Here is a 22057-nt window from a genome sequence, read left to right as displayed (position 1 = left end):
GCCCTTGGGGAGGCTGGCAGCATGTGGCATGGTGCGGTCACTTGTTGGAAGTGAGGCTGTGAGAGACATCGTTTATGACAAAACAAAACTGAAATGAGGGCTGGCACAGCCTCTGGAAACCTCCACAGACTGGTTGTCAGCAGGGACCTCTGATGGTAGCATGGCACCTGCAGGCTGAGACAAGACTATGTCAGAGGCAGGCCAGGGCCGAGGGGGCATCTCGGTCACTGTGCCCACATCTGGGCCTCACAGCTCATCACCAGCATGGGTGTGTGGTGCTGTCCATCTGCAGGGCTGTAGCTGGGGACCTGGCACCTGCAGGCTGAGACAAGACTATACGGAAGACAGGCCAGGGGAGAGGGGGCATCTCTGTCTCTGTGCCCACGCCCAGGCCTCACAGCCCATTATGAACATGGGTGTGTGGAGCCGTCTGTCTGCAGGGCTGCAGCTGGGAGACCTGCTAAAGGCGTCTGTCTGGTGCTTCCTATGGAACATTTTTATGAACAAGCTGGATGAAGACGCAGGAGGCCTGTTTATCAAATTTATAGGAACTGCAAAGTTGGGAGGCAGAGCTAGTAAGTTGATGGCAGAGTCAAGATGTTTAAATATTTCATCAGGATGAAATTAACAGGATCACATTTGCATCATAGAATTGCAGTATTGCGAGGCATTTCCAGACCGTCTGGTCGGAAGCATATATCTTACCATGAGTAAGATCCAGAGAGTTTCCGTATTTTGGCCAAGGTTGTACAGCAAGTCATCCTCACCTGTAAGGCTCAAAAACACCTTGACCTCGTCACATCTGCAGACAGGCCTCTCCAGAACCAGGTCCTCCCTCCCATGTCTGCATTTTCCCCACATCCCATGGCAGCACCCCAGCAGAGTGACGCCATCTCAACCTGTGTCAGCGTCTGTGTCTCTTCCCTGCTCGTGATCTGTCTTGGAGCTGTGGTCCACTAGAATGTCTGCTGTTTCTGCAGAGTCTCTCAAATAATTGTGTTCATGGGAACACCAGCCGGAAGCCCAGCGCAGGGACCCCTCTGGCACTGACGTCTCTGCACTGTGGATTTCAGCCCTGACACAACTGTGGCAGCTGAGGCTTCACGTGTGTGTAACCTTAATTCATGTCCCACTAGACTGTAAGCTCCTTGGGCAGTGAGGGGCTCCTTGTTCCAGCTACAGCCTCGCAGGGCCTAGTATGGGTGGACACACCGCACCTGCAAGCTGGAGAGGGCGGGAAGGAGCAGGAGGGGTTGCTCTGAGTGGTCGATGTGGACCATCTCACTGAATCCACACGACAGCCCTAGGTGAGTGCTAGGACCACCTCATGGGAGCATGCTGGGGCTGAAGGCATCAGTACATTTGCCCACGTAGAGGTTTGGATCTTGATCCATCCAGCTGGGCTGTCTGAGCCTCCATCCATCTGGGTAATGCTGTGATGAGGCACCTGGGTGTCAGCCTGCGAGGGAGTGGGTGGGTGCCTCAGCCTGGCTGGAGAAGCTGAATATCACACATCCCATTCCTCTAGCCTGGAGCCAGCAACTGCTTGGTGTTTGTCATTCCTCTGCCAGGGCAATGGTTCCAACCTCAGAGATGGTTCTGCAGAAAGGATCTGGGTGGAGAGAAGTGCCTCTGAGGGTTTAGGGGTGAGCTCTGCACCCACAGCAGGTGTGCACAGCCTCAGATGGATCATTAAAGTGTCTTGTTTACCAAGGGAAAATCGTGGCTTTGGTTGCAGTGCCCGGAACCCAGCTCTGCTGGGTCTCAGATTTGTGCATTTTACTGGATAATATGCTGCCCTCTGCACATGGGCAAAATCAGAAAACCTCAGTTTTACAGACTTACCAGCTTGGGACAGATGCATGCATGTGCACACACACAGGCTCACACACACACACGAATCATTAACAGATTAATTGGCCAGCTCAGAGGCTGGGGGAAGGGACAGAACCAGGAGAAGAGAGCTCAGGGGTGGGATGGTCACCACACTGAGGGGCAGAAGGCAGGGAGGGGCTGACCCTGGGCGTGAGGGCCCCCCGCCCAGGGTTATAGTGCCCAGATTTCAGGAGCACCTACCCTGGTTAAAGGTTGGCCAAGACCAGGCCCCTTTCAACCTATACACTGGACCTGGAAAACTTCCCAAATCCATGGGTTACCTTAACGAGGCTTCTGTGTTGCAGTAAGGCTGCCTCCCCGGCTGGCAACAGGCAGTACTTGTGCACACCAATTAGTGCATCCTCGGGGCGCCGCCTTTACCAGCAGGAAAATCGTGGCTTGAGTTATCTTTTTAAAAGGATTAGAATTCACTTTTTGTTAAAGGTACAGAAATCATTCAGCCATAAGAATATCAAAGATATATTTAACTAGTTTGCATTTGCTTTCAACCGATTCTAACAGAACTGATAGCCATTTGGAAGGTATGCAGCAGTCCTGAACAGAGTATTGTGTTGAATACGCTTCAACACACTGTCACCGCACAGTCAGAATGTTTCTTTTCTTCTTATTTCAAGTTGCAACAATACAGGCCTTGTTTCACATTTCTATTTTTAACTAATGAAAATTTGTTACAGGGAAATCCTAATTGTACCCTTCGGAGTACGATACAATTGGAAATCCACTGGTAATATTCTTTTCTCAAAATTCCATGTAATTGCATAAGAAGCAGAGAATGTAAATTCTCTTGGAATAGTTGGTCTATAAATACAGTTCTCGAATGGGCTGAGCAATCTTTTTGTTTCTTTGCACATTTTGTATTCGTTGGGATTAATCCGTATTACAGCCCCTGTGAGTGAAAACCCCTTGTTAGACATAAGGGCATCGTATATTCTCAGCACATCCTCAACATGGTACTAATGAATTTCCCAGGACCTTGGACAGACCATGAGGAAACACTTCTCACTTGGCAGGTATTGGGAGGCCTGGACGGCCGGGTCTGGCCCCTAGATGACCACCCGTACCTTTTCCCGTCTGACCCCTTACTTCCTCTCCGAATGAGGAAGTAGTGTAAGCTTCACCTAGCATCCAAACCTCCTGGGGGAGGCCCACGTGGGCCACATGAGCCTGCATGGTGGGAGCTGTCCTATACATTGGAGGACATTTCACAGCATCTCGGGTCTCCACTCCCAGGTGCTGGTAACATCTCCCCAGTTGTGCAACCACAGATGTCTCCAGACCTTGCCAAATGTCCCCTGGGGCAAAATCATCCCCAGTGGAGAATATGGCACTATTGTCAAAACCAGAGCTGGACAGTAGTTAAAGCCGTAAAATCAGATTATATTCATGACTGTTGCAAAGGAGGAAAAGAGACCAGGCTCAATTCCAAATTTGGCATGGAAAAGCAGGAATTGATAGCCACGGTCAGGGTTGGGGGTCAGTGGATGGAAAATTAGCAAGAGCAGACTTCAGGGATCAGGGAGTTTTGGCTGAACCAACCTCAGCAGATTCTTGCTGAGTCGGATCTAGGGGATGGGGGAGGATGAGAAATCTGATAAGGTTTCCAGGTGAGCAGATTAAGGGAAGGGTGGGGAAGGCTATGGCTAATCAGTTTAGCAGTACTTTTGCTTAAATTGGGCAATGCAAAGGTGAGCATGGAAGTTCAAAATCCTAGGCCTACTGAAAAGTTCAGGGGAGCCTGGGGAGACCGTGGCCCAGGAGAGACTCTTGCCTCTAGGCCAAATCAGAAAGCTCAGACAAAGGTTCAAAAAAATCACAATTCAGATCCCAGAGTGAGCTGGTTTTGAAAGGAGCAGGTAAGGCCCATGCCTTTAGACACATGTTCCTGCCATTCCTACATCTCCAAGCACTTAGAGAGTTCCCAGAATGTAGGAGGCCCTAAGCCCCTGCTTGTGAGAAGACTGCTCTTCATGATTGCTGGCTGAGCTTGACCTAAGTGCAGCAAAAAATGAGGGAGCTCGGCCGGGCTCGGTGGCTTGCGCCTGTGATTCCAGCACTTTGGGAGGCCAAGGCAGGCGGATCATGAGGTTAGGAGATCGAGACCATCGTGGCTAACATGGTGAAACCCCGTCTCTACTAGAAATGCAAAAAATTAGCCGGGCGTGGTGGCGGGCGCCTGTAGTCCCAGCTACTTGGGAGGCTGAGGCAGAAGAATGATGTGAACCCGGGAGGTGGTGCTTGCAGTGAGCTGAGATCGCGCCACTGCACTCCAGCCTGGGCAACTGAGTGAAACTCCATCTCAAAAAAAAAAGAAAGAAAATGAGGGAGCTCTCAAAGTCTGATGATGCCATGGGTAGGTGTGGGAGCAGGGCCAGGCTAGGGAGCAGGCCCATGAGGGCTCAGCATGGTCGGACTGAGGGTGTGCCAAGCCTGTGTGGGTTGAGTCTGCCTGTCCTGGAGAACAGGCTGCATCCTGAGGTGTGGGGGGGCAGCTGATGGACCTGTTCCCAGGCAGGGCCAGGGCGGGAAAGAGGGGAAACCAGACACAAGAAGAACGGTGTCTGCATTTGGCCGAACATGTTCTTCCAGCAGCAAACTTTTAATTTTTTCAAAAGGATATTTCTAGATGCTTCTTAGAATCCAGTGTAGAACCATAAAGAGATCTATCCACGTGCAGTTAAAATAATGCAAGGGGGAGAGTTGGTACTTGAAAAAGGTGGGCCTCTCACATTTCTTCCATAGGAGTAGGGTCCCGCCTCCCTGCGCTTGTGGTTTGAAAGGGAGTGCTGGTCAGCTGCCCAGCCTAGCACAGTCAGCTCGTGGGGTCCCTCCCTCCCTGCCCACCCTGGGTTCCACCTTGTGCAGCTCCTGCTGCTGCCCACAGTGTCTGGGGCCTTGGCAGGGGCCACCCCTCTGCTGCAGGAGGGAACTTCTCCAGGGCCCCTGGGTGATCCCATTCTCCACTGTCCTCTGTGCCTGGGGAGGGGTCCCAGCCTCCTTCGTTGTCACTGAAGTTTCCCTTTGGGGTTAGATCTCAGGTCACAGATGGTTCTGTGCATAACTGTCTTCCAGGCATTTGTCCAGAACAAAGGGGCCATGAGTGAGCGAAATGATATTTCGGATGAAAAGCCTGCTACTTACCCCTCCATGACCCCGTCTCTGCAGCGGCACCTGAGGCCTGGCTTCCCTGCCATGGGCCGTGGGCAGCACGGGGACCTGGAGTGAGGGCCTGCCCAGGAGACACACCGGTTGGCTGCCGGGGTGTGGTTCTGCCTGCACCTGAGCTGCAGCTTCTCGCAGCCGGGCCCAGGGCTGGGACTTCAATTCCAGCCTCCTGCCCTGGACACAGCCAAGCCCCGTGCCTGCCAGGAGCAAATGTGCCACCTTTGCTGGGGAGACCACGTCAGGCTTTGTGAAGAGTTGTCAAAGAGACTGTGTTTCTGAAAGAGTTACCTTAAGGAGGGTTTGTAAAGGTTGCAATAAGAAGCAGCTGGGTCCCCATGAGTGTGTCTAACTCTCTGCATCTTGTGTCCCTGAAGGACTGAAGGCTGCGGGAGTCCCAGGCCAGAGGAGGCACAGAGAGGGGACAAAGGCACGAGGACGCCACCCCCCCAGATCCTCCTGCCCCTGGAGGAGCGCGTGACCCACTTCCGAGACATGCTGCTGGAGAGAGGGGTAAGGTGCCGCAGCTGAGCGGCTGCACTCCTGCGGCAGACCCTGGGGAACAGCTGCTGAGTGGCTGTCCCTGCCTGAGGGATGTCTCCTCCTCACTGAGTTCATGATCAGGCTGAGTGACGGTCCTGGCCTGAGAGATGATGTGTCATCCTTACTGAGTTCCTGATCAGGCTAAGTGACCATCCCAGGGCCTGAGGGATGCCTACCCCTTACTAAGTTCCCGATTGTGCTGAGTGAGGGGCAGGTGGTAAGTGAGTGGAGGCTGAGGGGCAGCCAATGTGGAGAGGAGGTCCTCCTTCACCTCTGAAAGGAGAAAGGTGCCTTTGTGGTTTCACCTGTGGGCATGAGGCCTGAGAGGCTGGCAGGTGGGGTCCACCGGGAGGCCAGGTCCTGGGTGGCCTGAGGAAGCACGCACGGCGCAGATGGGGTTCCTGTGGGAGCTGGGCCAGGTCACGGTGCCCGACCTCCCTGTGCAGCTTCCCCATGGGGTTATCCATCCTACCTAGTGGGACTGCCTCCCCTACAGATGAACATGACTGTTTTTAAAATAAAATTTGGATATCTTCAGTGTAGCTGATTTTCAAATCTCACTTTGAATTGTGGGCCAGGGGGGATTTTATATTCAGATCCCCTGTCAATGACTATCATTTCCTGCTTTGGCTCTGGGTATAAAATGAGCCAGAGGCAGTATTTCAGCCTGGTTGGATGTCCTCAGAAAATAAGGCTGAATGCAGACAGCAGTGATGGGCCCCACGTGTGAGGATGTTTATAATGAACACACAAACGACCTTTCAGACTGAAGAGCAAGTTTCCTCTGCAGCCAGTACCCACCCCCAGGCTGCTTCCTGGCCCTCCCACAGCTGGTAACTCCCAGGGTCCTGGAGAGGGGGCAGGGGTGGAGCTGCCTGGAGACGCAGCTCCCTGCAGAACAGAGAGGTCTGAGCAGAGCCCTCATAAGGGTTAGGGCTGGGACGCTGTCCTGGGTCTGGGTTAAACCCTGGGGGAACAGGAAACATTGAGCAGATCCTACCCCTTAGGAATTTTATGGAGGAAGGAGCTGGTCCCACCCACCCCCAGGGACACATCTCCTCCAACGCCCCTTGAATTTGAATGTGTGCACCTGTTTACGTATTTCATCGTTCACTCAAAGGTAAAACAGAGCCCTGGGCCTCAAGGAACCTGAAGGAAAAGTAGGCGTGTAAGCTGGTGACCGCAATGCCGTGCGTCAGGCTGAATGAACACACGTGCCGAGAGGCACGAAGCATGATGTGGACTCACACGTGTGTGGAGCTGGCCCTGGCATGATGCGCTGCCTGGGTGTTGGTTTGTTTTGCAAAAAAATGTTATTTTAAAAGCTATTTTTACTAGGCTCAAATTTTGTTTTAAAACAAGACTTTAGTCCCTCCCTCTTCCTGCCCCGGGCTTCCTGCCCTCCTGTTGCTCTTGGCATGGGGGTCTTTGTGGTAGTTTCTCCTGACTTGGCCTCTGCAGAGTGGTGAAAAGCTCTAGCCCTGCCCCAGGGGCTCCAGGGGAGGTGCCGCCAGGTGTTCCCCGTGTGCCTTCACGGACTCTTCTTCATCCTGGTGGACGGCCTGATGCCCAAGTGTCCAGCGGGTGACTGGGCGGCCTTCTCACAGGGAACTTGCTTATATCGGCACATGCCCTTGTGACTGCGTCTTTACCGAGATGGTCACCTGCTAGGAGAGCCCTGCCTGGGAGCAGGGTCAGGTTCGGGGGTGTCACTGGGCGAGAGGCAGGAGAGGCCGTTTTGTGACCCACAGGTCCAAGTGCAGGCAGTTTCCCAGTCCTTACTGTTGTGCCCCAGCGACTGCATGGCCCTTGTGGAAATGGCTGGAATTCTGAGTTTCTGAATACGCCTGGCCAGGCTGGCCTGGTTGGATTATCAGGCAGGAGACATGACTCGCCTTCCCTGAAACATGAATGGCATCGTGAACATTTGGGAAATAGGAATAGAATATTCCCTTTATCTTACTAACGTCCAAGGTTTCCATCTCTTTGTTTTGGAAATGAGGCAGGCCCAATTTACCAACACAGTTTTAAACTAACCTACCTGCTCGAGAGGCCGGCTTTCCCTTCCCGGGCAGGGATGCTGGCGGACTCCGTTTATGGGCCTCTTGAATTTCTCCAAACAGCCTTGGCGGAGAGATTTTACTAATGAGATTTTCAGGGCCTTTTTACCCCAGTGAGGGTGGGTGATTCGTTTCCACTTTTTCTGCTCAGATTATTATACAGGAATCAGCAAAATCATCTGAATGTGAAGCAGTAACCACAGGGTTGTGTGTTTACCCCGAGAGAAAGGGACCGGGGTGAAGCCTAGTCCAGTGTCTCATGAGGATTTTCAGGAGAGGCCTACACACAGCTCATGAGTAGAAAAGATCAACCCAAATTTACTGTGAATATCATAAAGCAATGCCACCATTCATGACTTTTCAGCTTTGTAAAATATGCTGGCAGATTTGCTCAGCTCAGGAGAATTTGATAGCTAAACCCATAAGGTTTCTAGCTGCTTAACAATGAGGCACAGACAGGTCACTTTTTCATGGACTGAGTGATTAATAAGATTTTTTATTGCATTTGTTCAATACTTCAGTTCAGAAATTCATGTACTTGTGGAGTGATGAGGGGTGGACCCTGGGGTTTTTAGTAGTTTAAAAAGGGCGGGCTTTGGGCCCTGCCATGGGGATTGTGCCCTGGGGCAGGGGGATGAAGGTTTTGTGGTTTTGTGGCATGTAAATGATGGTTCAGCAGAAGGTTCGTTTTTTGTTTTGTTTTATTTTTGTTTTTTTCTTGCTAGTACAAGTCCCAAAGAAGCTTTCTTTTAAAACTTTAGTCCATCAGGAGCAAGTTTAATTGAACAGCAGGTTATTAATTTAATCCTGCTATTTAGGTAAATACGTTAGAGACATTTTATTGAGAACACTTTCCTTCTGCAAAGTCTCTCTCACAAGTAGGTGATGCTCACCCAGGGGCCAGGAGAGAAAGTCCTTTTGAGAATACTCGATTTTGATTTAGGGACTTAGGGGCTGTCCTTGGTCCTTTTCAGGGATCCCTCTGCGGGTGACCCTGGGCCAGCTCCCCAGCCATGACCAGCCTCGGGGACCCTGGCTGGCACTGTGGTGGGCTACACAGGAGAGCCCTGGGACCACGTCTGCATTGGAGTGAGGAATTCACAGAGCAGGGTTCCTCCAGGCTTCGCTGTGATGGTTTCTCCCTGCACTAAGATGGGTGTTGACAGCGAGGCTGTGGGGTGAGTGGGCACAAACCAGACAGAGGCCCCTACAGTCCTAGGCAGCAGGCGCCCCTCCCAGGCAGCAGGAAGGGCAGCGTTGGCCTGTCCGTCTCCCCGGATGAGTAGTGTCTGAGTGCTCTTCCCTCCAGTCAGACACAGGCAGCTCTGCCTCCCAGGAGCTTCACCAGGCCCTCGGCTGAGGCGCACATGCGCAGAAAGGCCTAGGCTGCTGCCAGAGAAGGGGAGGTGCCTGTGGGGACAGCACCCTTGAAGGTGCCTTTGGGAGTTGGGATTGCCCGCTCTAATTTCTGTAATGGGATTATAATTACGCTTGTGTGAAAGTAACCCTCAAAAGTAAGTGAAATCAGCTGGCTATATTGTGGAATAACCGTGTAAAATTGCGTTTATTCAGCAAAAGAGAAAACAAAAAGTTAGTAAACTACTCCGAGCCCTGAAGGTGGGGGTAGGCGTTGATGTGCCCCGAGGCGGGGTAACACAGGGATGCAGACGGAGGCCTCGCCTGCGGGCCCAGGTTCCCTTCCACGCTCACTCACAGTTGCCCGGGTCCACCTGGGGCCACCTGGGCTCACAGGAACTCTGTCTGTGCTGGCCACTTCCACTGTTAAATGTTAGGAATTTAACACCCCAAGGGCAACCCTCAACCGAGGAAGGACGGGGGTCAGTAGGTGAACACCTGCTTCCCAGTCCTCAGTAAGGATACCTCTCGGGCAGATTTGGGCACCTTCCTCGCCCCATGGCCCACCCTCCATTGCTGGCTCCTCTCCTTCCGCGTGTCCGTTCCCAGGACCGCCTGGAATCACCTTCCAAACAAACACCTGCACCCTGGCCCTGGCCATGCGGCTTCTTTAGGGATCTGAGCTTAAGGCAATGGCCTCATCTTCAAGGATGAGGTGGGAGCCCGGTCATTCTGCCCTGGGCTGCCGCGCTTTTGATGGTCGGGGACTCTGGAGCAGCCGCAGCCAAGGCTCCAGGAATGTTCCCCATCCCTGAGAGCAGGCAAAGTCCAGGGGCCAGGAGAAGAGGGCCGCAGAGGGGGACGGGTTGAAAGGGAAGGAGAATGGCCAGGCAGTTTCTCAAAAATGAAGTCTATCCACATGCAGCTGGCATCATTAGGGCTTGTGGCATCATTAGGGCTTGTGGGAGGCACATTGTGGGCCTGGGGGACGGGGGGAGAAAGTCCTGGGAAGGAGTCCGCTGGGGGTGGGTTGGGGCATCTGGGCTCAGGAGGGGCCAGGTGGGCTGCAGATCCAGGCAGGCATCTCCAGGACAGGCGGGAGCCGGAGCTGGAGAAATAGAGCAGGCAAATCTGGACAGAGCTCGGGGATGGGTGTGGCCCAAGTCTTCAGCCCCCGCCCTGAAAGCGGAGGTCCTGGGCTCAGGCCCCAGGGAGGTTTTTGAACCCTCCTCATGTGGCCACTGGGAGTGCTGTGTGGCCGGGGCCCATTCCCCCACTCTCAGTGGTCTTGAACTTCTGCTGCCCCAGCAGAGGCCTTGGGTCAATTTTCCTGAGACCAGGGGAGGCAGGAAGAAACAGGAGAGATGAAGATGGCAGGAAGGGAGGGAGGGTGCTGGCACTGGCCACGCAGCCTGCAGCCTGAGCTGAGAAGACAGGGTGGGTGGCAGGGCCCATGACTAGGGACCAAGGGACCTGGAGATGCATTTCGGCTGCTGGGGTCTTATTTGGCGGCTGCAAGGGCAGGCCGCCCTCAACACCTTGGAGCAGTCTGGCTTGTCTGTCTGTCTTCTTGTGTTTCCAACACAGCATGAAATAATATAACATAATGTTACCTGGGAGCTTTATTCATTTATTTACATGAGTGAATTCCATGCAGGCCCCAAGATAACCAGTTGCAGCCTGTCCTCTGCCCACGGGGCATGGGCGAGGGGAAGGGCAGGCTGTGCAAGGAAACGGTGATCGTATTTCAAAAGTCCAGCTGCAGGGTCATCAGGAGATGAGGGTAATTGTGACAGATTGCTTCCTTCCTCAGGACGTTTGCACTCATAAAACCCAGAAGGAAAAATCACCTCTAATTAGATTAACACTTCATGCTCCCGGTCTATTACGGCCATTTGAAGATACAAAGAAGTAAAAGTAAATACATTTTGTTTGACAATCAAATTTCATCAAAACGTTAGCTTCCAGGACTTTCATAAAAGTAACCAGGTTTGTCTTTGAGATGGAAGTTTGCCACGTTTGGGAGACCCTGTATGACCCAGCTTTCCTTGAGGGACAGAGACCGCAGCTCCTGTCCCTGGAACACACTGAGGACCACAGCAGGGAGCCATGAGGGTGGGTGGGGGCGGACAGTGCAGACAGACAGATACACGTTTCTGCAGACGCACACGAGTCTGCCTGGCTAAGCCCAGCCCCAGCATCAGGGTCGGAGAGGGCATGACTCCCGCTTTCCTTGGAGAGGCCATGGACTGTGCCCCTGACCTGAGGCCCTCTCAAGGCTGGGGCTTTATCCTCCAGTTCGGGACTTGGCAGGCGCCATCCTTTTGCCAGCTTTCGCCCTTTACTCTAGTCATCAGGATCCCTGGCCTTTTCTTTTGAAAAATACTTGAAAGAGCCTTTTTGGTTTTAGAGATGGAAGGTAGCGTTCTGTTTTGGTTTTAGAGATGGAAGGTAGCGTTCTGCTTCTGTCGGAGGCTCCCTGCCAGTCTAGACCTGTCCCGTCCGTGATGACCTCCGAGAGCCGTCACACTCATGGGGCACCTCCAGGACGTTGGCATCCCACATGTGGCTGAGCTGTCCTCGAGCTCTCAGCCACTTTAGTTGAACTGAACCCCCTTTTCTCAGAGCTCACGCATCCACCGGAACAATGCACGATGAGTTTCTCAGTCCCCAGAGAGGTTTTTGGTGAAGCTGGGACTGAAGTTAGATCTGGTATTCCCTGGTGTTGTTTTATAAATGGTGACCTTTTTCTTTATGCCCAAGGTCTTGGCCGCCTTCCCAGGGCTGAGGTGCCCGGTTTCAGACAGGGGCTCACCCAGACCCATCCACAGCAGGAGGTATGGACAGTGCTGGGCTCGGGCCGTGCTTCGGGGTCTCTTCCCTGCTGAGAGTCTGCTCAAGCCTGTGTGGGTGCTCAGGGAAACCTGGGGCTCCTGGCAGCCACTCATCACTCGGCAGGGCAGAGAAGCAGCTCCCTGAATGCTGGGAGGGAGCTGGGGCGAGACCACCAGGGCCTCGAGCACCCAGCTGAATCGTGGACTCACCTGAGGGCTCAAGGAGGAGAAGTTTTAGAGGGTGTGAGTTGAGGGAGGTGACATGGCAGGGAGGGGGGTGGTTAAGAGACAGCTGTGTCTGTCCCAGAACCAGATGACATGGCCCAATGCTTTGCCCACGTGGTCTTCATCTAGCCACTTGATCTGGAAAACACGTTTGGGTTCTCCAGACCAGGTCCTTGTCACTGAGAGGATGTTGAAAACAGCTGTGAAAGGGACAGCCCAGTTACTGTGGCTGTGAAGAAGGTGCAGTTTCCCTTCCTGAACCTCAGACTCCAGGTGCCTGTCCACTCTCCAGCAGAGATGCCTGCGGGCTGAGACGGTGCCACACAGTGACCTGCAGTCAAGGACGCCTGCTGCCAGCCGGCCACTATCTGCAGTGTGATGCTTGGGCAATGTCCATTTTATGGAACTATCTGCTGAGTTTGGAAACTGCCTCTCTGGCCTGCAACCACACTGCCTCCTCTGCAGCTAACTTCTGGCGCCTGCATTTCTAACAACCAGCTCTGGCTTCTTCCACTGTGGAAATGGGAGGGAATCAATTGCAACCCGGACACTAATGAGGGAATAGAGGAGCTCCAGCCGGCGTTCCCAGGGAGACAGGAGAGAGTCCCACTGCAGGAGGCTGAGAGTGGAAGACAGGGCACAACTCCAGCCCAGCCCACATGACCTCCAGTCCCCACTCTTGTGATTCAGGCAGGGTGGAGGGACAGTCCTGAAACAGCGATCAGATGAGAATGTGCAGTGAGGGACCAGCAATGTGGTCCTCAGACAGAGTCAAACACTCACTCCAGCCTGGGAACCAGAAAAAGATCCTGTTGTTCTCCCACCGAGGCAGCTCCAGTATTCATAGACACAGCCACTGTCACAGACACAGCCACGGTCACAGACACAGTCACAGACACGGCCATGGTCACAGACACAGCCACAGTCACAGACACAGTCATGGTCAGAGACACAGCCACGGTCACAGCCACGGCCACGGTCACAGACATGGCCACGGTCACAGACACGGCCACGGTCACAGACATGGTCATGGTCACAGCCACGGCCACGGTCACAGCCACAGCCATGGTCACAGACACGGTCATGGTCACAGACAAGGCCACAGTCGCAGGCAGGGTCATGGTCACAGGGTCACAGACACAGCCACTGTCACAGACACGGCCTCGGTCACAGACATGGTCATGGTCAGAGACACAGCCACAGTCACAGCCACAGCCATGGTCACAGACACAGCCACGGTCACAGACACGGCCATGGTCACAGACACGGCCACTGTCGCAGGCAGGGTCATGGTCACAGGGTCACAGACACAGCCACTGTCAACACGGCCTCAGTCCACAGACAGCGGTCATGGTCAGAGACACCAGCCACAGTCACAGCCACAGGCCATGGTCACAGACACGGCATGGCACAGACAAGGCCACAGTCCCCACAGGGCAGGGTCATGGTTGCACAGGTCCACAGACAACAGCCACTGTCAGCAGACCCCAGCGGGCCCTCGGCCTACAGACCATGGTCCATGGTCAGATGACACAGCCAACCAGTCACAGCCCCACAGCATGGTCAGGCAGACACCCCAGGCCACGGTCACAGACACGGCCATGGTCACAGACACGGGCCATAGGTCACAGACACAGCCACCGGTCACAGAGCATGGCCTCGGTCAGCAGACACCGGTCCATTGGTCAGAGACAGGCAGCACCCAGGGTCACAGCCACAGCCATGGTCAGCAGAGCCACGGTCATGGTCACAGACAAGGCCACAGTCCCCCGCAGGCAGGGTCATGGTCACAGGGTCACAGACACAGCCAACTGTCACAGACCACGGCCTCGGTCACAGACACGGCCATGGTCACAGACACAGCCACTGTCACAGACACAGCCACGGTCACAGACACAGTCACAGACACGGCCATGGTCACAGACACAGCCATGATCACAGATAGGGCCACGGTCACAGACACAGTCATGGTCACAGCCACGGCCATGGTCACAGACACGGCCACGGTCACAGCCATGGTCACATCATCCACAGGGGAACAGACAACAGGCGTGCTGAGACGGGCACCAGGATCGCCGTTGCTGTTCGTCCAGGGGGTGATGTGACGACGTATAACAGGGTGAGGAAGAGGGTGGAATCACAAACTTCTGCAGGAAAGGGTCTGAAGTTTACAGAAGAATTCAGGTCTTTAAGGATCAAGTCACATATAAAATGCCAAAGAATCAAAGAAGTGTTAGGCAAGAGGAAAGACAGAGATCTCTGCTGAGACGTGGAGACCCCTGAGAGAGGAACAGTGTGTCCTGGTGTCAGGGGCGTGCTGGGCAGACAGGATTCTAAACACCACCCCCTACCCCGCCCCACCGCGCTGTGCTCATCCTGTGCGGTCCTCTCCTTGAGTATGGATGGAGCCCATGTCACACCCGTGGCAATGTGGCACTGTGTTGTGTAAGACTCTGCCTTAGCCAGGGAGAGATTCTCTCTCTGGCTTGAAGAAACTGCCCCACTGTGGGGGCCCTGGGGCAAGGACCTGCAGGCAGCTGCTCGGAGCCAAGATTGGCTCCCAACTGGCTGAAGACATGGAAAGCTTCAGCCCTGCAACCTCAAGACCTGAAGTCTCCCAAAGTCCAGCGAGCTTGGAAGAGGACCCCAAGCACCAGATGAGAACAAAGCTCCTGCTGGCACCTCGTCTCAGCGCAGTGGGATCTGGACCAAGGAGCCCAATGCCCCCATGCTGGACTCAGGACCCACGCAGCCCATGGAGGGACCCGAGGTAGTGCTTGTGACCCACTGAGTTTGGAGTCGTTGCTTATGCAGCAATAGAAACTGAGACGGGAAGGAGATTCCCTGGGCACCGGTCAGCCACCTGTGTGAGGCTGCTGAGACAGAACGCCCACGCACACAGCAAATCATCTGAAGTGGGTTTATTCCCTGCAGACAGGAAACAAGGGTGGTAGAAGATGAGGGTGCCTTGTGAACCAGTCCTGCAGGCCCAGGAACGCGGCAAGGAGGGGACAGAGCCTCACCTACCCTTCGCGGTAACCAAGGGACCCCAGAAAGCAGCCCTCAGTGGGTTTTGTACCCTGAGGTCATGTGAAACGCTGGGCTACAGGTGGAAGGATGTCTTATTTCTGGGGTGCGGCCCAAACAAAGCCTGGCTGTTCTCAGCCTGTTGCATTCCCAGTGCATTCCGGTCATTCTGGAGAGGTACCAGCCAGAAACAGGGAGAACCAGGTTTTGTCCACGGCCACCCAGAGAACAGTCCCACAACATAGCTGGACTTAAAGAGATATGCAGCTTGGGCCGGGCGCGGTGGCTCATGCCTAGTCCCAACACTTCGGGAGGCTGAGGCGGGCAGATCATGAGTCAGGAGATCAAGACCATCCTGGTTAACACGTTGAAACCCTGTTGAGACTAAAAATACAAAAATTAGCCGGGCGAGGTGGCGGGCGCCTGTAGTCCCAGCTACTCAGGAGGCTGAGGCAGGAGAATGGTGTGAACCTGGGACGCAGAGCTTGCAGTGAGCAGAGATCGCACCACTGCACTCCAGCCTGGGTGACAGAGCAAGACTCCATCTCAAAAACAAAAAAAAAGGAGATACGCAGCTTGCTGTCTACTCAGTTGACGGGGGGCTTTCTTTGCCTGGTTGTTCTACAATGTTGGACTTCCTTGGTGGTGGTGGTACCGTGTGTGTGTATGTGTGTGTGCGTAGGCACACATGTGCATGTGTGTATCAATGTGTGCATCTTTGTGCATATGTATGCATTTGTGCAACTATGTTCATGTGCGTGTGTACACACGTGCCCGTGTATGCATATCTTAGCATGTCCTGTGTGTGTTCATGTGTTTGCATGTGTGTGAACCTGCATGTATACATGCTGTGGATGTTTGTGTGTGTGGTGTGTGTGTTTATGTGTGTGTGGATGTGTGTGTGGTGTGTGTGTGTGTGTGTGTGGATGTGTGTGTGGTGTGTGTGTGTGTATGTGTGTGTGTGGTGTGTGTGTGTGGTGTGTGTGTGTATGTGTGTGTGTGTGGTGTGTGGTGTGTGTGTATGTGTGTGTGGTGTGTATGTGTGTGTGGTGTGTGTGTGTGTGGTGTGTGTGGTGTGTGTGGTGTGTGTATGTGTGTGTGTGGTGTGTGTGTATGTTTGTGTGTGTGGTGTGTGTGTGTATGTGTGTGTGTGACTACACACACACACGTGTGCAATCCTGGCCCCATGGAATGTACTCTCTGGGCAACGTAGATGTTTCACGCAGGCTTGGGAACACCAGGCTCCTCTCAGGAGCAGTTCGCAGGACTCCTTGTCCCCATGGCTGTCAGGACCCCTTCTTTGGGAGAAGTCCTGTGCCCACCTGGAGGGCAGGGAAGGACCCTGTTTCACACATGGCTGTGCAGCCTTCACTTCAGCCCCCACCTCCGTCCCGGGTCCCAGCCACTGTGCTCTCACCCTTCCCTGAAGTGTCCCTGACACGATGCTGTTGGGTTTATCATTGTAAGTTGTAATCACTGTAGAGATGGCTTATCTGACCTTCTATAGAGATTATAAATCCCTTCGGTGGCAACAACTATACATCACTAATTGAAAAATTATTTTATTATACTTTTAGAACAACATTTTCCAGAAACTGGTGTCGTTACGCCACACAGGGTCTAATCCTCTCTCCCTGCAGAGCTGGGACCGTCGGGCTGTGCACAGGTCCCCGTGAGATGGGTGTCTGCCATCTGATTGGGCTGAATGGAGGCTGCCCACAGCTTCTCTAACAGCCCCAGATGCTCCTGGGGCCACGTGCACTCAGTCAAAGCTAAAGGGACCCATTCTGCCTGGAGACCCTCCCAGAGACACCACCTCACTCTGAGTCCCAGCAATGCTTCACCGTGTTCTGTGGAGGGGAATCCCTGGCCGGACCCTGGGTCATCCCACCTAATAAAAGAGCTTGTGGGTATTACAGAAAAGGCTTAAATTTGATAGTTAAAGATAGAAATTGCCAGTGAAGAAAATTCATCTGTTATAATATACAAATAAATCACGTGTTTATTGAGATAGTACCTCTATGAGGAGTATTTTAAGAATGCGAATGGGGTTTTGTTTTTGTAAACTTTCAATTACCTTCCCCTCCCTGACCGTGCCCAGGTGTTCATCTCCTGCCCAGATCCCAGGGTGGCTTTCCTCAAACGCACACCCCATCCGAATTTTCTTCTCCCCTGTCTCTGGAGAGAATGCCCAGGCTCCTGACCGTGTCTCAGACTGCCCTGCACCTCAGCCTCTGGCTCTGCTGCCTCTTCCTTGCTCCCTCATGGGCTCTGGCACCCCCAGGCATGTTCAACCTCTCGGGATTCCTGCATTCCCTGTAGTTCATGACCCAGCCTTTGCCCTGACTGCTAGCCAGTCCTGGAATAGCCCCCAGACTCCTATGTGAACTGTGAGGAGTATTCATGTTCCAAAGTCACAGCACTCTGGAAGCCAACTCCCCAGGCTGCTGTGGGTCTTTGCTGGGTCCCACTAGCGTCCAGGTCTGTCTCTGCCATGGCCCTAGTGCCATCTTAAGAGTCTATTAGCTCCTCACCAGCGCTACCCTAGACCATGGGCTTCCTTGATTTATTTCCTCAGGATCCTCAATACCCAGCTTAGGGCTCAAGGCACAGTGAATGCATAGTCCATGTTTTTAAATGAATGCTTTTATGTTCTAAATGACTTAAACATTCCCTTGCTCTATCAGCTGAGAGAGTCTAGAAGCAATGACACCTCACTAGCAACGAACACACCAGTGCCCAGATCTTGGTTTCTAACGCCCTTCTAGGAAAGGAGCCAGGGCTTCTAGGAGAATTGACTGATTCAAGGGCAAAGGTGGGACATGCAGAAGATGACCCCGGCGTATCTTTAATGGCAGAAATTAAGGAGATGCCCAAAAAACCAAGTGATGAGCTCCTGTCAGAGGTGCACAGGAGCCAGGAACCCCCCACGGAGCTCACCAAGGCCAACCTGGAAGAAGCTGAACAGGAAAAGAAGCAAAGTCACACTGGAGTCCAGCCCAAGCATGGGCTGAACATCCATGAGTCCACAGCAATATAAATAAAAGATTGAGTACATAAGCAATGTGGAGGCATGAACGAGTATTCACCAACCCCTGCCCCAAGAACATTTCCCAGTCACTCATGTAGCTACTTCTCCTCCTTGGAAGTGGACACAGCCCGTACCCCTAAGTGTGAGCTGTGCGTAGCGATGTCCTTCCAGAGAGGACAGCATGGAGAGGGGCACTTCACAGTGGGGAGACCTCAGCCAGCCGACCACGGCCACCACTGTCAGTGAGGAGTCGTGTCAGCAGTGTGTATACCCTTGTTATGACATGATGAGAATGGCATTTACTTGTGTGGTCTTCCTCCCAAAACCCATAACCCTAGGCTATTTATGAGGAAAACCTCGGACAAATTCCAACTGAGGAGCATCCTGCAATGCACTTGACCAGGGCTCCCCAAACCATCGTAACTTTGTTCCTCAAAGTCATCAACAGCAAGGGCCGTCTGAGACCCTGTCACAGCCAAGAGGAGTCTAAGGAGATATGGCAGCCAAATGTGATAGGGTCCTGGATAGAAACAGAAAATTGGGTAAAACCTAAAGAAATCTGAATAAACACAGACTATTGTTAGTAATAATGTATCAGTGTTAGTGGTGATGAATCTAGCCTACTAATATGTTAACAACGTGAGAAACTAGGTAAGAGTATATATTGACTTTCTGTAATATTCTTGCAAATTTTTAGTACGTGTAAAACTATTGCAAACAAAATAATTTATTTTTAAAATGACATGCCTAAAAGAGGTTAAACTTTGATTGCAAATCAACTAAACTCAGCCTGTTTTCAAGACATTACTCTTTGTCATGGTCTGTAGGGGTTCTGAAAATTTTTACAAATATAATTTCTCCTTTTGAAGTGGGGTGTTCCAGAATGCCACGCCTCCACAGATATAATTGGGGTTTTGCATCAGGGGACAGAACCCTGAAAGTTACCCAAGAAAGAAATGGTCATGAGTCATGAGTCTAGAAATTAAATTTTCTAATGTTCTAGGTATTGATTTTCTTGGGACGTCTGACATGTCTAACACTTATACTCCACCACATCACTGAATCTATTGTACTTTAATGCTGGTTTTTGTTTATTTGTTTTTAACCATGGATCATTTCAGCGTGGCTTCAGGCTTAGCATTAGATGCTAACAGCAACTCTATTGAATATCTTTCTTTAGGTATCAGCATTTTCTACCTGGGAGAAAGAATTACACAAAATCGTGTTTGACCCACGCTATCTCCTGCTCAACTCTGAGGAACGAAAGCAGGTAATGGAGTGGGAGGGCACTTTGACTGCAGAGACAGGGCATGAAAGCGACTGCTGCATCCTGGATCTGGGGAGCTTTTCGTTCCCGAATGTCAGACACTGTGTTGTAAATGTGGCCGGTGGGGAGGAATTGCAACTCCAGCACTGGAGTTTGCAAACTTGTAAACAGAAGAGTTAGAGGGACTGAGGAAGGCTGTTCTGGTCATTATTCTTACCTCACCATTTGGTTATGACCCTGGAAGACAAATACTTTTAGAGATGAAGATGTAGATTTTAGGAGCATTAACCCTCATTCCAAATGACCATAAATCATATGTTAAACATACGAAATACTGAAGGTATTATATAAATATAGTGAAATAAGTGGTCTTACGTAAGACCTTAAGGTTTTATATGCTTAAAGTCTTATATAATATGAAAGTTGTCAGAATCAAAATGAAGCCAGTAATGTTAAGAGAGCCCTGACAAATAGAATGGGGGAAGGCCATGAAGAGAGGGCTCTCACACTTGTGTGCCTGGTAACTAAAAGGCTCGATGAGAACCACAGTCTTGCACACAAGGGCATCAGAACCTTCTATTTATTCTATTCTATTCTATTCTATTCTATTCTATTCTATTCTATTCTAGACAGGGTCTGGCTCTGTTGCCCAGCCTGGAGTGCAGTGTTCCAATCTCAGCTCACTGCAGCCTCCACTTCCTGAGCTCAAGCCATCCTCCCACCTCAGCCTCCTGAGTAGCTGGGACTACAGGCACCAGCCACCAGGTCTGGCTAATTTTGTACTTTTGTAGAGATATGGTTGTTCTGTATTCCCCAGGCTCATCCTGAACTCCTGGGCTCAAGCAATCCTTCCACCTCGGGCTCCCAAAGTGTTGGGATTACAGGTGTGAGCCACTGCACCTGGCTCATCACAAACTTATACACACAAAAGCACTTCTCCTAGGACGCCTGCCCAACAACTGCCTGTCCAACCTCAGACTGGCTTCGTCCTGTTATGAATCTCTGTAGCCAAAGATAATTATTTCAAAACAATGATTTAATCCTCTCATTTATTTTCCTTAAAATTACTGTCTTTTTTTACCTCCCTGAGTATTCTTGTCATTTATGATGGCATGTGTATTCCCATCGCACTGCTCTCTTCCCAAATAAGCATTCATTTCATTTTAGAGAGCCTCTTTCTGCTTGTTCTTCAGGTTGACAATAATAGTAATGAAATAGGAGTGGTCCAGAGAACAATAGCAGCACAGTAAAGGGTGGAAGTTCTACAGAACGTTGCCCAGAAAACAACGAATTGATTAGAGGGGTTCTCTGGGGTCTATTTTAAGGAGAGACTTGCCAGGGGTCTGCCCTAGCTTTTCACAAAGTCGGTGCCTGAGCCAACACTGCTTTCCATATCAAACAGACAGAGGGACAGATGGTGTTGACTCACAGGAGGGGCCTGTGGTTGCTGGGGAGGGAGCAGCACAGCCTGGGTCTATGTGGCCTGCAGAGCGCGTCTGAGAAGGGCCCTGAGATAGACTCTGGGAGGTCTGGACTTTCCTACCCAGACTCCATGCATGCGGTCACATCTTGCCCTCCCTTTGCCCTCTGAGTTCAGAAACGATGCGCATGGAAGGTGAGCTATTAAGAAGCGCAGCTGAAAATGGAAGAGCCGTAGTTAATTTGGGGAGGAGGGATTCTGTGACCAGGGGCCCCCAGGTTGGTGATGGAAGGTGAGCTATTAAGAAGAGCAGCTGAAAATGGAAGAGCCGTAGTTAATTTGGGGAGGAGGGATTCTGTGACCAGGGGCCCCCAGGTTGGTGTCCACTGGATTTCTCACACCAGCAGAGTCTGACAAAGCCCCAGACGGAGGGTATGGGAATTGCCATTTTATTTTCAGTTCTGTCCTCTGCTCATCAAGTCCCTTTAAGCACATGCCTGAGATGATGTCAGTGGAGCACTGACTCACAGGGTCTCAGTCACATGGACCCACGTTGCTCGTTGTAACCAGCTCCCACTCTGTCCCCACTCCCGCTCCCAGCCCTCGCCCCGCCACTCCGCTCACTGGAACTGGACCGTCTCCCTGGAGCAGGCTCAGGGGCAGGCTAAGCAGTGTGACGTGTTCCCAGGATTGACTGCCTTGGAATACAGAATTTGAACCTTTCAAGAACTTGGAATTAATAATCTTTTACTGTCTTCTAGCTGAGTTTCATTTTCTATAATGAAATATTTTAAAATATGTGAAATGTGTTATCATAGTCTCAAAATAATACTACAATAGAGTTAGCTGAGTTTGGGTGTTATATATTTTTTTCCTATAGTGAAGGAAAACCATAGACTTTGATAATTGGTAATATTTCACCATTTTGTTGCAATTTTAAAAATCAAAAATTTCAGCTATGGCTTGGCACAATGGTTCATGCCTGTAATCCCAGCATTTTGGGAGGCCGAGGTGGGCGGATCACCTGAGGTCGGGAATTCGAGACCAGTGTGGTCAACATGGCAAAGCCCTGTCTTTACTAAAAACGCCAAAAATTAACCAGGTGTCATGGTGCTTGCTTGTAATCCCAGCTACTTGGGAGGCTAAGGCAGGAGAATCACTTGAACCCGGGAGGCAGAGGTTGCGGTGAGCCGAGATTGTGCCATCGCATTGCAGCCTGGGCGAAAAGAACAAAACTCC

General features: G+C 51.9%; 1 protein-coding gene across 1 annotated transcript in view; it reads left to right on the top strand.

The window, feature by feature from the left end:
• The window catches only part of TCERG1L (transcription elongation regulator 1 like), a gene marked incomplete at its 5' end in the record, with an annotated part of 233204 nt that overhangs the window by 199658 nt on the left and 11489 nt on the right, over window positions 1–22057 (top strand). The window contains 2 exons of the mRNA XM_017875317.1: window positions 5433–5568; window positions 19312–19401. Of these exons, the coding sequence (XP_017730806.1) occupies window positions 5433–5568; window positions 19312–19401 (226 nt within the window). The remainder of the gene's footprint in view (window positions 1–5432; window positions 5569–19311; window positions 19402–22057) is intronic.

Source organism: Rhinopithecus bieti, unplaced genomic scaffold, assembly GCF_001698545.2.
Source record: "Rhinopithecus bieti isolate Rb0 unplaced genomic scaffold, ASM169854v2 scaffold_9877, whole genome shotgun sequence".
In the NCBI taxonomy this organism is placed as follows: domain Eukaryota; kingdom Metazoa; phylum Chordata; class Mammalia; order Primates; family Cercopithecidae; genus Rhinopithecus; species Rhinopithecus bieti.
This window is presented reverse-complemented; position numbering and strand designations above follow the sequence as displayed.